A 15,508-nucleotide genomic window follows, 5' to 3' on the forward strand; every position below is an offset into this window, starting at 1 on the left:
TCCCGTCTCTCACTCTCTCTCTCTCTCTCCCCGTCTCTCACTCTCTCTCTCTCTCTCTCCCCGTCCTCTCTCTCTCTCTCTCCCCGTCTCTCTCTCTCTCTCTCTCCCCGTCTCTCCTCTCTCTCTCTCCCCGTCTCTCACTCTCTCTCTCTCCCCGTCTCTCACTCTCTCTCTCTCTCCCCGTCTCTCACTCTCTCTCTCTCTCCCGTCTCTCACTCTCTCTCTCTCTCCCCGTCTCTCACTCTCTCTCTGTCTCTGTCTCTCACTCTCTCTCTCTCTGTCTCTCACTCTCTCTCCCCGTCTCTCTCTCTCTCTCTCTCACTCTCACTCTCACTCTCTCACTCTTACTCTCTCTCTCTCTCTTACTGAGTCCTCTTCAGATCTCTCTATAGAGGAGAGGTCCCCAGCTCTGGTGACTCAGTCTCTCTCTCCATGTCTGCTTCCGTTGCTATGACGAGGCATGTGCCCCAGATCACACAACCCTGTTTATAAATCAACAATCTTTGATCGTTCAGCATTCAACCACTTTGAGTCTGAGTGGGATACCTCATTGTAATCTCAATGCTATCAAGGAGAGGCTTTTAAACCATGTTCTCTATGTGACTCACATTGCAGCTTCTGGTTGGTTACATGCTGCAGAGTGGGCAGTGTGGCAGGGCAGTCCCTTAGCCCTTCACACCAGTCCTCAACTATAGAAACCACTCAATGTGATTTAACTCCCTGGCTCAGACACATTTCCCACCCTGTGGTGGAAGATCGACTAGCAATGATGGTTCTCCCAGGACACGGGGCCCCTCCCAGGTCAGAGGGCCCCTCCCAGGTCAGAGGGCCCCTCCCAGGTCAGAGGGCCCCTCCCAGGTCAGAGGGCCCCTCCCAGGTCAGAGGGCCCCTCCCAGGTCAGAGGGCCCCTCCCAGGTCAGAGGGCCCCTCCCAGGTCAGAGGGCCCCTCCCAGGTCAGAGGGCCCCTCCCAGGTCAGAGGGCCCCTCCCAGGTCAGAGGGCCCCTCCCAGGTCAGAGGGCCCCTCCCAGGTCAGAGGGCCCCTCCCAGGTCAGAGGGCCCCTCCCAGGTCAGAGGGGGCCCCTCCCAGGTCAGGGGGGCCCCTCCCAGGTCAGGGGGGCCCCTCCCAGGTCAGGGGGGCCCCTCCCAGGTCAGGGGGGCCCCTCCCAGGTCAGGGGGGCCCCTCCCAGGTCAGGGGGGCCCCTCCCAGGTCAGGGGGGCCCCTCCCAGGTCAGGGGGGCCCCTCCCAGGTCAGGGGGGCCCCCTCCCAGGTCAGGGGGGCCCCTCCCAGGTCAGGGGGGCCCCTCCCAGGTCAGGGGGGCCCCTCCCAGGTCAGGGGGGCCCCTCCCAGGTCAGGGGGGCCCCTCCCAGGTCAGGGGGGGCCCCTCCCAGGTCAGGGGGGCCCCTCCCAGGTCAGGGGGGCCCCTCCCAGGTCAGGGGTGCCCATGGTGCTTTAGGCTCAGCCCATTCTGATTCCCCTGCGACAGCCCTCTGCCCATCCAACCTGCATGTTTTATTCCGACTGGCACCTGGGCACTGCACGCCGGCCTGGTTTGAGTATCTCTCTGATCCTCTGTAATTCCATCTGATAGATCAGACACTATGGTCTTGGACTGTACCCTCTGTGGGCAGAGACACCCCTCATCTCGTCTGTCACTCTGCTGGAAGGATGGCACCACCCTGAACAACTCATGATCTCTCGTGTCATATTAACATAAAGTGCCATTTGAAATGTCGCCAGTCCTCTCTTGTCTAGCTGCCTGCTACTCCCTAAACCCACAAATTAAATTCAATGAATTGTGTTCTATACGGTGTGTTTTTCTTCAGTCTTCAGATAAGGGACCTGGTTGGCAGCTGTAACCTCCAGTAGTGTTAATGTGTTCCTGATGTGCTGCTGCTAACTGACATCTCTCTCTCTCTCTGACAGGGTGGTGGTTCTGGAGAGCCGGCCCACTGACAACCCCACAGCCCTCAGCAACCTCTACATCCTGGCCGGACATGAGAACAGTTACTAGCCCCTTAACCGTGTTACCAGCTCCTAGCTCTGACCCAGTGACTCCACACAGAGGGAGGGGGGGGGGGGGGGCACCTACAGACCCATTGGATTAGGTGAAGAATTAGCAGGAAGTGGATAAACTCACAGCAGTCCACTTCCCTCAGCAGGCTCTCATACCGCCTGGACTCATGGTACAACCACAGAGAGAACAATGAGACAGATATTTCATTGGATGGATGAAATGTGAAGCATCCGGGGTTAGCGTTTTCACACACTACCAAATATGGTAGTGAGAGGAAGTCCACTAGGCGGTCGATGGGAGAAGATGGAACGAGATGGATTTTGACCGACATTCTGCAAATCTTCTCATCAATGAAACATTTGATCACAATACAGTAGTTTTCTGTTCCCAAAACTAGAATCTGTTACGATACGGAACAGATTAATTTTTGTAGACTTTACCCTTTTGCAAATGTGTTTTTAATTTTTTTTTTATCATGCTGTTACAAGGAGTGCAAAGGTGAATTGGGTTATTGCACATTTCACAGAGTTAGGTGTTCCCTAACGGAAATATGTAGATGTATACTAGAAGGCGCCAATAGGCTCCTGCTATCTCGTGCTTGGCTCTGCCCACTATGACTCATTTGTTCCCATTGGAAACGACAAGCTGTGGTCTATCTTGGTTTAGTGATAAAAAAAATCTTTGTTTGAACTGTGTCACCAAACCCAGGAAGTAGTTAGTGAATACAGAAACAACAGGTCATCAACCAACAGGTCAGACAAGGGGACTGTGATGCTTTAAGCAAAACTACCTCCTTCCTCATCACAGATCTTCCAACGGCCTTATGCTGAGCAGGCAAGCAGCACCTCCTCCTCCCTCTACAGTCCTGTCCACCACCACCTCCTCCCTCTATAGTCCTGTCCTCCTCCTCCCTCTACAGTCCTGTCAACCACCTCCTCCTCCCTCTACAGTCCTGTCCACCACCACCTCCTCCCTCTATAGTCCTGTCCTCCTCCTCCCTCTACAGTCCTGTCCTACTCCACCTCCTCCCTCTACAGTCCTGTCCACCACCTCCTCCTCCCTCTACAGTCCTGTCCACCACCTCCTCCTCCCTCTACAGTCCTGTCCACCTCCTCCTCCCTCTACAGTCCTGTCCACCACCTCCTCCTCCCTCTACAGTCCTGTCCACCACCTCCTCCTCCCTCTACAGTCCTGTCCTCCTCCACCTCCTCCCTCTACAGTGCTGTCCACCACCTCCTTCTCCCTCTACAGTCCTGTCCACCTCCTCCTTCTCCCTCTACAGTCCTGTCCACCTCCTCCCTCCTCTACAACCCATCACACCCTTCTCCCTCCCTCTGTAGCCCTGTGTGTCCCATATAGCACCTCATTCCAGGGCAACCTTGTTCCTGGCCTGCTGCAGGATTCAGTTCCAACTCGGCACCACACATGACCAATTGAGTTAATTGATCAGTTCGGTTATTAAATTCAACACACCTGGTCTTCCAGGTGGGTTAAATCAAAAACATGAAGTGCCTGCAGCCCTCCAGGACCAGGGTTGCCAACCCCTTCCCTATTCCCTATATAGCACACTTCATTTGACCAGGACCCATAGGGTAAAGTAGTGTGATATGTAGGGAACAGGCTGAAATTTGGGCTGCAGACACTGGACTGGATTGTGGAGTAACAGAATGTGTGCAGGAAAGGCTCAGACCAACAGACCCCCTCACCCTGCAGCCTCCTCTCCCACCCTGCAGCCTCCTCTCCCACCCTGCAGCCTCCTCTCCCACCCTGCAGCCTCCTCTCCACCCTGCAGCCTCCTCTCCCACCCTGCAGCCTCCTCTCCCACCCTGCAGCCTCCTCTCCCACCCTCACCCTGCACTCCCACCCTCACCCCGTAGCCTCCTCTCCCACCCTGCAGCCTCCTCTCCCACCCTCAACCCGCAGCCTCCTCTCCCACCCTCACCCTGCCACTCCCACCCTCACCCCGTAAGTCCCCTCTCCCACTCTAACCCCGTAGCCTCCTCTCCCACCCTCACCCTGCAGCCTCCTCTCCCACCCTCACCCTGCACTCCCACTCTCACCCTGTAGCCTCCTCTCCCACCCTCACCCTGCACTCCCACTCTCACCCTGTAGCCTCCTCTCCCATCCTCACCCTGCACTCCCACTCTCACCCTGTAGCCTCCTCTCCCACCCTCACCCTGCACTCCCACCCTCACCCTGTAGCTTCCTCTCCCACCCTCACCCTGTAGCTTCCTCTCCCACTCTCACCCTGTAGCTTCCTCTCCCACTCTCACCCTGTAGCTTCCTCTCCCACACTTACCCTGCAGCCTCCTCTCCCACCCTCACCCCGCAGCCTCCTCTCCCACCCTGCAGCCTCCTCTCCCACACTCACCCTGCAGCCTCCTCTCCCACACTCACCCTGCAGCCTCCTCTCCCACACTCACCCTGCAGCCTCCTCTCCCACCCTCACCCTGTAGCCTCCTCTCCCACTCTCACCCTGTAGCCTCCTCTCCCACCCTCACCCTGCACTCCCACTCTCACCCCGTAGCCTCCTCTCCCACCCTCACCCCACAGCCTCCTCTCACTCTCACCCCGCAGCCTCCTCTCCCACTCTCACCCTGCAGCCTCCTCACACCCTGCAGTCTCCTCTGCCACTCTCACCCTGCAGCCTCCTCTCACCCTGCAGCCTCCTCTCCCACTCTCACCCTGCAGCCTCCTCTCACCCTGCAGCCTCCTCTCCCACCCTCACCCTGTAGCCTCCTCTCCCACTCTCACCCTGTAGCCTCCTCTCCCACCCTCACCCTGCACTCACCCCGTATCCTCCTCTCCCACCCTCACCCCGCAGCCTCCTCTCACACTCTCACTCTGCAGCCTCCTCTCGTACGCTCACCCCGCAACCACCTCTCCCACTCTCACCCCGCAGCCTCCTCACACCCTGCAGCCTCCTCTCCCACTCTCACCCTGCAGCCTCCTCTCACCCTGCAGCCTCCTCTCCCACTCTCACCCTGCAGCCTCCTCTCACCCTGCAGCCTCCTCTCCCACTCTCACCCTGCAGCCTCCTCTCACCCTGCAGCCTCCTCTCCCACTCTCAGCCTGCAGCCTCCTCTCCCACTCTCAGCCTGCAGCCTCCTCTCCCACCCTCACCCTGCAGCCTCCTCTCCCACCCTCACCCTGCACTCCCACCCTCACCCTGCAGCCTCCTCTCCCACTCTCACCCTGCAGCCTCCTCTCCCACTCTCACCCTGCAGCCTCCTCTCCCACTCTCACCCTGCAGCCTCCTCTCCCACTCTCACCCTGCAGCCTCCTCTCCCACCCTCACCCTGCAGCCGCCTCTCCCACCCTGCAGGCTCCTCTCCCACCCTCACCCTGTAGCTTCTTCCACATGGATAACAAATCAACTGAAATAGGAAAAATAAACTATCTAGAGGTGTTACTGAAAACAAGTGCCATAATAATTCAGACATTTAGGTCTGGTAGGGAGTGAATAAATGGGAGTTTCTTTGTGTGTATCAAAAAAAGTCCTTTGTAACCAAGCAACTGACTGTCACAGGTCTGGTTGACGATAAGCTTTAGGGCGGCTTGTAAACGCTGAGCCTTCTCAGTGTTATTAGCGAGCCGTCGTAACGCCTTGGACCAGAGCTAGTTGCCGACGCGCTAAGCCTTTTCTGCTCTAGTTGAACTAATATAGACTGGTTCAGATAGAAAGTCCATATATTTTGTTTGATGTGGGTAATTTAAACATTATTTATTGATATCTAAGCAATATTAGGGCATGTTGGATTGACCGGCTTTGTGAGGGATTAGTTACATTTGATTTTTTTGGAAGTTGTATATTATTTTAAATGTTCTTGAGGTGTTCATCCTAACCGTTTTAAATATTAATCTGTATCGATGGGTTGTTGTCGTTGTTTTTATGACCGTCTGGTGTAGGACTCTTCCCAAATAGCCCCCTATTCCCTATTTAGTGCACTACTTTTGATCAGGGGCCCATAAGAGCTCTGGTTAAATATAGTGCACTAAAAATGGGACCAGGGTTCCATTTGGGACGTTCCCATAATCCACCTCTCTTCCTCCCTCCCGCTTGGTAGCGTTTTTAGAAAGTTGAAATATGTTTTATTCCTCTTTTCTTTTTTTCCTTTTAAACTATGACTTTATTCAGTATTTTTGCACCATGGAAGAAGCACTTTTGTACATTTTTATTTTTTAATTTTAAATTTTTATTTAAAATGACAAAACAAGGGAAATGCATTTTTGTTTTCTTTGCAACATCATTGGTCTTCCCTTCAACAGTTTTAATGTATGCAGTTATTGTAATAAAATAAAATAAAATGAAGTTATTAACGATACACATCTGCTGTCATTCTACTTGCTAACTGCGAGTAAACAGGCTGCTGTGGCGTGTGTCAACTCCTATATTTGTCTCGCTAACTCTTATGGTCCTTGTCAAGGGGATACAATACAAACAGACCTGGGAACAGGGAAGACTATCTGTATGGAAAGAATTGATACAGTACTGTTGAGGGGGGGGGGGGGGGTTGTTTTCCGTAACGAATAAGACTACGGTTCAGTCTGTCATTCCACTGCCGTGTTGTACCGCAGCGCTAATTGGCCTCCGTGGAACAAGAGTTAGAAACTGGAGCAGTCCCTGTCTGGTATTTACTGACGCAAAAAAAATAGGACGAATGATGTCACTGTCAGACAGATGATAATAAGGGCCAGTTCTGAATTATCTTGTAGTTGGAGGGTCTTGCGTTAAGTGAAAGCATGCTACACATTTCATTTGAAAGCTAATGCATCTGCGCGCGGGGGTGGGGGGGGAAACAATAGCAGATCATTACAGAGCATTGGCACACTGTTTATGCACAGGGCACCTATCGCCAGGTCACAAGTGATTTGTTCTACGGCCCGTCAGTGAATAGAGTCCAGGACAGCTCTCTGGCACGGTGGGGTCGTCTTCTATATTGGGTTTTGCGTCATCAGTTCGTCACGTCAGTCAATGCATACCTTCGCTGCTACCTTGTCAGAAATGTACAGATCAACTGGCCCATATCAAAAAACGTTGTTTTTTTTCGCATTTTTTTTTTTTGCCCATAGATTTTGTCATGTTTGAGTCACTCATATCACATGAATACACATTAGACATGGCAAAATGTATAGAATTGCAATCAAATTTGCTTTAGAACTGCAAAAATCACCATCTGACAAAATGTGTAGAATTGCAGGAAATACGCTTTAAGGGGGGTGGAGTCTGTTCCTATGGGGACCAGGCTGAAAAGGCGGTGTGTGAGGGGGTGCAGTCTGTTCCTATGGGGACCAGGCTGAAGAGGGGGTGGAGTCTGAAAAGGCGGTGCGTGAGGGGGTGGAGTCTGTTCCTATGGGGACCAGGCTGAAGAGGGGGTGGAGTCTGTTCCTATGGGGACCAGGCTGAAGAGGGGGTGGAGTCAGTTCCTATGGGGATCAGGCTGAAAAGGCGGTGTGTGAGGGGGTGCAGTCTGTTCCTATGGGGACCAGGCTGAAGAGGGGGTGGAGTCTGAAAAGGCGGTGCGTGAGGGGGGTGGAGTCTGTTCCTATGGGGACCAGGCTGAAGAGGGGGTGGAGTCTGTTCCTATGGGGACCAGGCTGAAGAGGGGGTGGAGTCAGTTCCTATGGGGATCAGGCTGAAAAGGCGGTGTGTGAGGGGGTGGAGTCTGTTCCTACGTGGACCAGCTTGAAAAGGCGGTGTGTGAGTTGGGTGGAGTCTGTTTCTATGTGGACCAGGCTGAAAAGGCGGTGTGTGAGGGGGTGGAGTCTGTTCCTATGGGGACCAGGTTGAAAAGGCGGTGTGTGAGGGGGTGGAGTCTGTTCCTATGGGGACCAGGATGAAAAGGCTGTGTGTGAGGAGGTGGAGTCTGGTCCTAAGGGGACCAGGCTGAAGAGGGGGTGTGTGAGGGGGTGGAGTCTACCTATGGGGACCAGGCTGAAGAGGGGGTGGAGTCTGTTCCTATGGGGACCAGGATGAAAAGGCTGTGTGTGAGGAGGTGGAGTCTGGTCCTAAGGGGACCAGGCTGAAGAGGGGGTGTGTGAGGGGGTGGAGTCTGTTCCTATGGGGACCAGGCTGAAGAGGGGGTGGAGTCTGTTCCTATGGGGACCAGGCTGAAGAGGGGGTGGAGTCAGTTCCTATGGGGATCAGGCTGAAAAGGCGGTGTGTGAGGGGGTGGAGTCTGTTCCTACGTGGACCAGCTTGAAAAGGCGGTGTGTGAGTTGGGTGGAGTCTGTTTCTATGTGGACCAGGCTGAAAAGGCGGTGTGTGAGGGGGTGGAGTCTGTTCCTATGGGGACCAGGTTGAAAAGGCGGTGTGTGAGGGGGTGGAGTCTGTTCCTATGGGGACCAGGATGAAAAGGCTGTGTGTGAGGAGGTGGAGTCTGGTCCTAAGGGGACCAGGCTGAAGAGGGGGTGTGTGAGGGGGTGGAGTCTACCTATGGGGACCAGGCTGAAGAGGGGGTGGAGTCTGTTCCTATGGGGACCAGGATGAAAAGGCTGTGTGTGAGGAGGTGGAGTCTGGTCCTAAGGGGACCAGGCTGAAGAGGGGGTGTGTGAGGGGGTGGAGTCTGTTCCTATGGGGACCAGGCTGAAGAGGGGGTGGAGTCTGTTCCTATGGGGACCAGGCTGAAGAGGGGGTGGAGTCAGTTCCTATGGGGACCAGGCTGAAAAGGCGGTGTGTGAGTTGGTGGAGTCTGTTCCTATGGGGACCAGGCTGAAGAGGGGGTGGAGTCAGTTCCTATGGGGATCAGGCTGAAAAGGCGGTGTGTGAGGGGGTGGAGTCTGTTCCTACGGGGACCAGCTTGAAAAGGCGGTGTGTGAGTTGGGTGGAGTCTGTTTCTATGTGGACCAGGCTGAAAAGGCGGTGTGTGAGGGGGTGGAGTCTGTTCCTATGGGGACCAGGTTGAAAAGGCTGTGTGTGAGGGGGTGGAGTCTGGTCCTAAGGGGACCAGGCTGAAGAGGGGGTGGAGTCTGTTCCTATGGGGACCAGGCTGAAAGCGAAAGCCTTCTGAGAGAGAGAGAGAGCAGCTCGACCTACAGTTCCAACAACGTGTCCATCTCATTTTCTCCTCAGTCGATGTATGCCAGGCGTTCTCTCCGCTCTGAGTTTCTTATTTGGCAATACTGTACACCAGGACGTAAGTATAGCTTTGAATATGACCAATAACCATATTGGCTCATAATAAATGTATGTAGTGTTGAAATTTATAACTTGTTTTGTAAACATGCAATTTAATTTTGAGTACTCTATATTTTTATGGCGTGATCGTCTTTTTCGCTTTTATTAATGTGTTGGCTTTATGACACAATTATTTGAGTGAATGTGTTTTAATAGGTGGTGATCTAGCCGAGTAGACGGTTGTATAGTGAAGGACTTTGATTTGTATTGCCTTTACAGAAGTTGAAAACACAGTTGTTTTCTTCCCCGGTTTACCTTGGAAGACCTTTATATACTTTGCAATGCAAATGTTTTCGTTACGCAATCGAACTGTCCAAAGGTAGGTGTAAGGTTTCCACAAGCGAATAAATGAATCTTTAACTAGAATTAGATTTTAGGTTTATGTTTGGGGCTCCTATACACGTGATCTGATCGTTTTGTGATCCGTTTAGCCATTATTAAAAGCACACACGTGTTTAATATACAGTACGGTAGGTAATGTTCTGTTTTCAGCAGGTGAAAACAAGACTACGGTTCAGTCTGTCATTGTTTTTTTCTAGAGGGGGGGGTCCAGTTTTGTTTTTACGACCTCCATACCAGTCTTAAGTTGCTTTTTTTTGACACTGTTGACAACAATAACTTGTAGGCTAGACACGTTTAGGCAACGCAACAGTTTCTCTTGCCAGAGCTCTCACATCTCGACTTTTTCATGCCTGGTCCCATTCTCTTTGACATGTTTTTGGGACATGTGGGGACACACACGGTATTATAGAATATAATTTTCTTTGGCATCCCTACACAAGAATGAAAATGCATTCATTCAGCTCTACAGTTAAGTTAGTGTCAGGATACAAACATTTGAGTGAGAAATGTAATAACACGAGAAAATAAAACGAATGTATCAGTATTTAATTCCCAAGGAAAACCTGATTTTAAAATATAAATACAAATTTGTATTGTTCTTTAAAATCGAAAACTTCTCACATGTACTGGTTTGCTTTTAAGATCTCAAGTCAAGGGCCATCCCATACGGCATTTCTTGAACCAAAACAAGTGTAAATCTGCTGGACCTGGTCGACTGCTCTACTACCGCTCCAGTCAGTCCTCAGACATCACCATGGAGAAGTATGAGAAGATGGGGAAGATCGGGGAGGGGTCCTACGGTGTGGTGTTCAAGTGCAGGAACAGGGACACGGGACAGATCGTTGCCATCAAGAAGTTTGTGGAGTCTGAAGACGATCCCGTCATTAAGAGGATCGCTCTGAGAGAGATTAGGATGCTGAAGGTAAATACCACCCAGCCTTGAGCCCTCTTTATTAAAACCCCTCAGCCTTGAGCCCTCTTTATTAAAACCACCCAGCCTTGAGCCCTCTTTATTAAAACCACCCAGCCTTGAGCCATCTTTATTAAAACCACCCAGCCTTGAGCCCTCTTTATTAAAACCACTCAGCCTTGAGCCCTCTTTATTAAAACCACTCAGCCTTGAGCCCTCTTTATTAAAACCACTCAGCCTTGAGCCCTCTTTATTAAAACCACTCAGCCTTGAGCCATCTTTATTAAAACCACTCAGCCTTGAGCCCTCTTTATTAAACCACCCAGCCTTGAGCCCTCTTTATTAAAACCACCCAGCCTTGAGCCCTCTTTATTAAAACCACTCAGCCTTGAGCCCTCTTTATTAAAAACCCTTAGCCTTGAGCCATCTTTATTAAAACCACTCCGCCTTGAGCCCTCTTTATTAAAACCACCCAGCCTTGAGCCATCTTTATTAAAACCACCCAGCCTTGAGCCCTCTTTATTAAAACCACTCAGCCTTGAGCCCTCTTTATTAAAACCACTCAGCCTTGAGCCCTCTTTATTAAAACCACCCAGCCTTGAGCCTTCTTTATTAAAACCACTCAGCCTTGAGCCCTCTTTATTAAAACCACTCAGCCTTGAGCCCTCTTTATTAAAATCACTCAGCCTTGAGCCCTCTTTATTAAAACCCCTCAGCCTTGAGCCCTCTTTATTAAAACCGCTCAGCCTTGAGCCATCTTTAATAAAACCACTCAGCCTTGAGCCCTCTTTATTAAAACCCCTCAGCCTTGAGCCCTCTTTATTAAAACCACTCAGCCTTGAGCCCTCTTTATTAAAACCCCTTAGCCTTGAGCTATCTTTATTAAAACCACCCAGCCTTGAGCCCTCTTTATTAAAACCACCCAGCCTTGAGCTATCTTTATTAAAACCACCCAGCCTTGAGCCCTCTTTATTAAAACCACTCAGCCTTGAGCCCTCTTTATTAAAACCACTCAGCCTTGAGCCCTCTTTATTAAAATCACTCAGCCTTGAGCCCTCTTTATTAAAACCCCTCAGCCTTGAGCCCTCTTTATTAAAACCGCTCAGCCTTGAGCCATCTTTAATAAAACCACTCAGCCTTGAGCCCTCTTTATTAAAACCCCTCAGCCTTGAGCCCTCTTTATTAAAACCACTCAGCCTTGAGCCCTCTTTATTAAAACCCCTTAGCCTTGAGCTATCTTTATTAAAACCACCCAGCCTTGAGCCATCTTTATTAAAACCACCCAGCCTTGAGCCCTCTTTATTAAAACCACCCAGCCTTGAGCCCTCTTTATTAAAACCACTCAGCCTTGAGCCCTCTTTATTAAAACCACTCAGCCTTGAGCCCTCTTTATTAAAACCACCCAGCCTTGAGCCTTCTTTATTAAAACCACTCAGCCTTGAGCCCTCTTTATTAAAACCACTCAGCCTTGAGCCCTCTTTATTAAAATCACTCAGCCTTGAGCCCTCTTTATTAAAACCCCTCAGCCTTGAGCCCTCTTTATTAAAACCGCTCAGCCTTGAGCCATCTTTAATAAAACCACTCAGCCTTGAGCCCTCTTTATTAAAACCCCTCAGCCTTGAGCCCTCTTTATTAAAACCACTCAGCCTTGAGCCCTCTTTATTAAAACCACTCAGCCTTGAGCCCTCTTTATTAAAACCCCTTAGCCTTGAGCTATCTTTATTAAAACCACCCAGCCTTGAGCCCTCCTTATTAACCCCCTGTAGACTTCACTGTTGTGCAGGACAAGATACATGCAGCGAGGCAGAGGAAGGTGAATGAAGACTCTTCTTTTCCCTGCCTTGTTGTATCCCCGTTGTACGTCATTGGAAACAAGTGGGAGGGGATTCTGTCTTTGTTACTGCCCCTTGTTTTAAGAGCTTTCTGTTGAATACAGAGGATAGCAGCCAATGGACATGCAGTTTTTATTTTACCTTTATTTAACCAGGCAAGTCAGTTAAGAACAAATTCTTATTTTCAATGACGGCCTGGGAACAGTGGGGTTAACTGCCTGTTCAGGGGCAGAACGACAGATGTGTACCTTGTCAGCTCGGGGGTTTGAACTTGCAACCTTGCGGTTACTAGTACAACGCTCTAACCACTAGGCTACCCTGCCGCCCCGATTAACATACAGTCCTGGGTATGTTTTTGACACTAGTTGGGGGAAAATGTTTAGTGTCATTTTAGTTTAACAACTGGTTGCTGAATATTTTTCTGTGTGATATTTGACTGTTGTTGTGCATCTTAGATTCACTAACAACAACCCTGACATCTGGCTTGTGTTAGACTCAGCTTATCCAGAATAAACATTCCTTTCCCATTAGTATGTAGAATTAATTATTTACCTTTCAATCAGCCAGATGTGCTCTACAACAAACTAATTGCATATAATTGTTCCCATGTTTCATGAGCTGAAATAAAAGATCCCAGAAATGTTCCATAATGCACAAAAAGCTTATTTCTCTCATTTTGTGGACAAATTTGTTTAAATTCCTGTTAGTGAGCATTTCTCAATTGCCAAGAAAATCCATCCACCTGACAGGTGTGGCATATTAATAAGCTGATTAAACAGCATGATCATTACACATGTGCACCTTGTGCTGGGGACAATAAAATGCCCCTCTAAAATGTACAGTTTTGTCAAAATAAAATGCCACAGAGATCTTAAGTTTTGAGGGAGAGGCCAATTGGCATGCTGACTGCAGGAATGTTCATTAGAGCTGCTGCCAGATAATTGAATGTTAAATTCTCTACCATAAGCGTCGTTTTAGAGAATTTGTCAGTACGTTCAACAAGCTTCACAACCGCGGACGACGTGTAACCATGCCAGCCCAGGACCTCCACATCGTCTGAGACCAGCCATTTCTGTCTGTAATAAAGCCCTTTTGTGGGAAAAACTCATTCTGATTGGCTGGGCCTGGCTCCCCAGTGGGTGGGCCTATGCCCTCCCAGACCCACCCATGGCTGCGCCCCTGCACAGTCATGTGAAATCCACAGATTAGGGCTTAATGAATTTATGTCAATTGACTGATTTCCTTATGTGAACTTTGAAAATTGTTACATGTTGTGTTTATATTTTTGTTCCGTATATACAGTACCAGTCAAAAGTTTGGACACACCTACTTATTCAAGGCTTTTCTTTATTTGTACTGTTTTCTACACTGTAGAATAATAGTGAAGACATCAACACTATGAAATAACACAATATGGAGTCATGTAGTAACCCAAAAAATGTGAAATCGAAATATATTTGAGATTCTTCAGTGTAGCCACCCTTTGCCTTGATGACAGCTTGGTATTCTCTCAACCAGCTTCATGAGGTAGTCACGTGGAATGCATTTCAATTAACTGGTTAACGTGCCTTGTTAAAAGTTAATTTATGGAATTTCTATCCTTAATGCTTTTGAGCCAATCAGTTGTGTTGTGAGAATGTAGGGGTGGTATACAGAAGATAGCCCTATTTGGTAAAAGACGGAGCGCCCGTCGAGACCTGGCACGTCCAGCAGATGGAGCCACCGCCTCGTGATGTATACTCCTTCTATCATCTATCATTTAAAAGGCTAATTGATCATTAGAAAACGCTTTTGCAATTATGTTAGCACAGCTGACAACTGTTGTTCTGATTAAAAAAGCAAAAAAAATGGCCTTCTTTAGACTAGTTGAGTATCCGGAGCATCAGCATTTGTGGGTTTGATTACAGGCTCAAAATGCCCAGAAACAAATAACTTTCTTCTGAAACCCGTCAGTCTATTCTTGTTCCGAGAAATGAAGAGGAACTCTGCCTAGAAGGCTAGCATGCCAAAGTTGCCTCTTCACTGTTGACGTTTAGGCCGTATCATCTTGTCATTGACATCTAGTCTGTTATAGACTGTATCATCTAGTCTGTTATAGACTGTATCATCTAGTCTGTTATAGACTGTATCATCTTGTCATTGACACCATGCCTGTTATAGACTGTATCATCTTGTCTGTTATAGACTGTATCATCTTGTCTGTTATAGACTGTATCATCTTGTCTGTTATAGACTGTATCATCTTGTCTGTTATAGACTGTATCATCTTGTCTGTTATAGACTGTATCATCTTGTCTGTTATAGACTGTATCATCTTGTCTGTTATAGACTGTATCATCTTGTCTGTTATAGACTGTATCATCTTGTCTGTTATAGACTGTATCATCTTGTCTGTTATAGACTGTATCATCTTGTCATTGACACCATGTCTGTTATAGACTGTATCATCTTGTCATTGACACCATGTCTGTTATAGACTGTATCATCTTGACTGTTATAGACTGTATCATCTTGTCTGTTATAGACTGTATCATCTTGTCTGTTATAGACTGTATCATCTTGTCTGTTATAGACTGTATCATCTTGTCTGTTATAGACTGTATCATCTTGTCTGTTATAGACTGTATCATCTTGTCTGTTATAGACTGTATCATCTTGTCTGTTATAGACTGTATCATCTTGTCTGTTATAGACTGTATCATCTTGTCTGTTATAGACTGTATCATCTTGTCTGATATAGACTGTATCATCTTGTCTGTTATAAACTGTATCATATTGCTTTGTTGTTGTGACATACTGTATGGGCTTGACAAAACGTGTCTTGCCAATTACTATGGTCATTGCCTGAACAAGTAACTTCCAGTAGCTTCCTCATCCTCCTCCTCCTCCTCATAAACAGTTCTTCCAGTAGCTTCCTCATCCTCCTCCTCATCCTCATAAATAGTTATTCCAGTAGCTTCCTCATCCTCATCCTCATAAACAGTTCTTCCAGTAGCTTCCTCATCCTCCTCATCCTCCTCATAAACAGTTCTTCCAGTAGCTTCCTCCTCCTCCTCCTCCTCCTCCTCATAAACAGTTCTATAAAACCAGATGGGGACATACCGGTTGTCATGGGAGACCACAACATGTTTATAACCGTTCCTCTTCAGTTCTATAAAACCAGATGGGGACATACCGGTTGTCATGGGAGACCACAACATGTTTATAACCGTTCCTCTTCAGTTCTATAAA

The 15,508-nt window shown here is 48.9% G+C and overlaps 2 protein-coding genes across 8 annotated transcripts in view; both read left to right on the plus strand.

Annotated features, from left to right (window-relative positions):
* Positions 1–2,784, plus strand: part of map4k5 (mitogen-activated protein kinase kinase kinase kinase 5) — a 99,323-nt gene extending 96,539 nt beyond the window's left edge. For all 5 annotated transcript variants that reach the window (XM_031829302.1, XM_031829304.1, XM_031829305.1 and 2 more), the window contains one exon: positions 1,926–2,784. In XM_031829302.1, the coding sequence (XP_031685162.1) occupies positions 1,926–2,013 (88 nt within the window). In that variant the 3' untranslated portion in view covers positions 2,014–2,784. The remainder of the gene's footprint in view (positions 1–1,925) is intronic.
* A 6,222-nt stretch (positions 2,785–9,006) lies between these two features.
* cdkl1 (cyclin dependent kinase like 1 (CDC2 related kinase)) overlaps positions 9,007–15,508 on the plus strand; it is a 32,371-nt gene continuing 25,869 nt past the window's right edge. For 2 of the 3 annotated variants that reach the window (XM_031829308.1, XM_031829309.1), the window contains exons 1-2: positions 9,007–9,152; positions 10,178–10,457. In XM_031829308.1, the coding sequence (XP_031685168.1) occupies positions 10,290–10,457 (168 nt within the window). In that variant the 5' untranslated portion in view covers positions 9,007–9,152; positions 10,178–10,289. The remainder of the gene's footprint in view (positions 9,153–10,177; positions 10,458–15,508) is intronic. The other variant, XM_031829310.1, reaches the window with a different exon arrangement.

This window comes from Oncorhynchus kisutch, linkage group LG7 (genome assembly GCF_002021735.2).
Source record: "Oncorhynchus kisutch isolate 150728-3 linkage group LG7, Okis_V2, whole genome shotgun sequence".
Taxonomy (NCBI): Eukaryota; Metazoa; Chordata; class Actinopteri; order Salmoniformes; family Salmonidae; genus Oncorhynchus; species Oncorhynchus kisutch.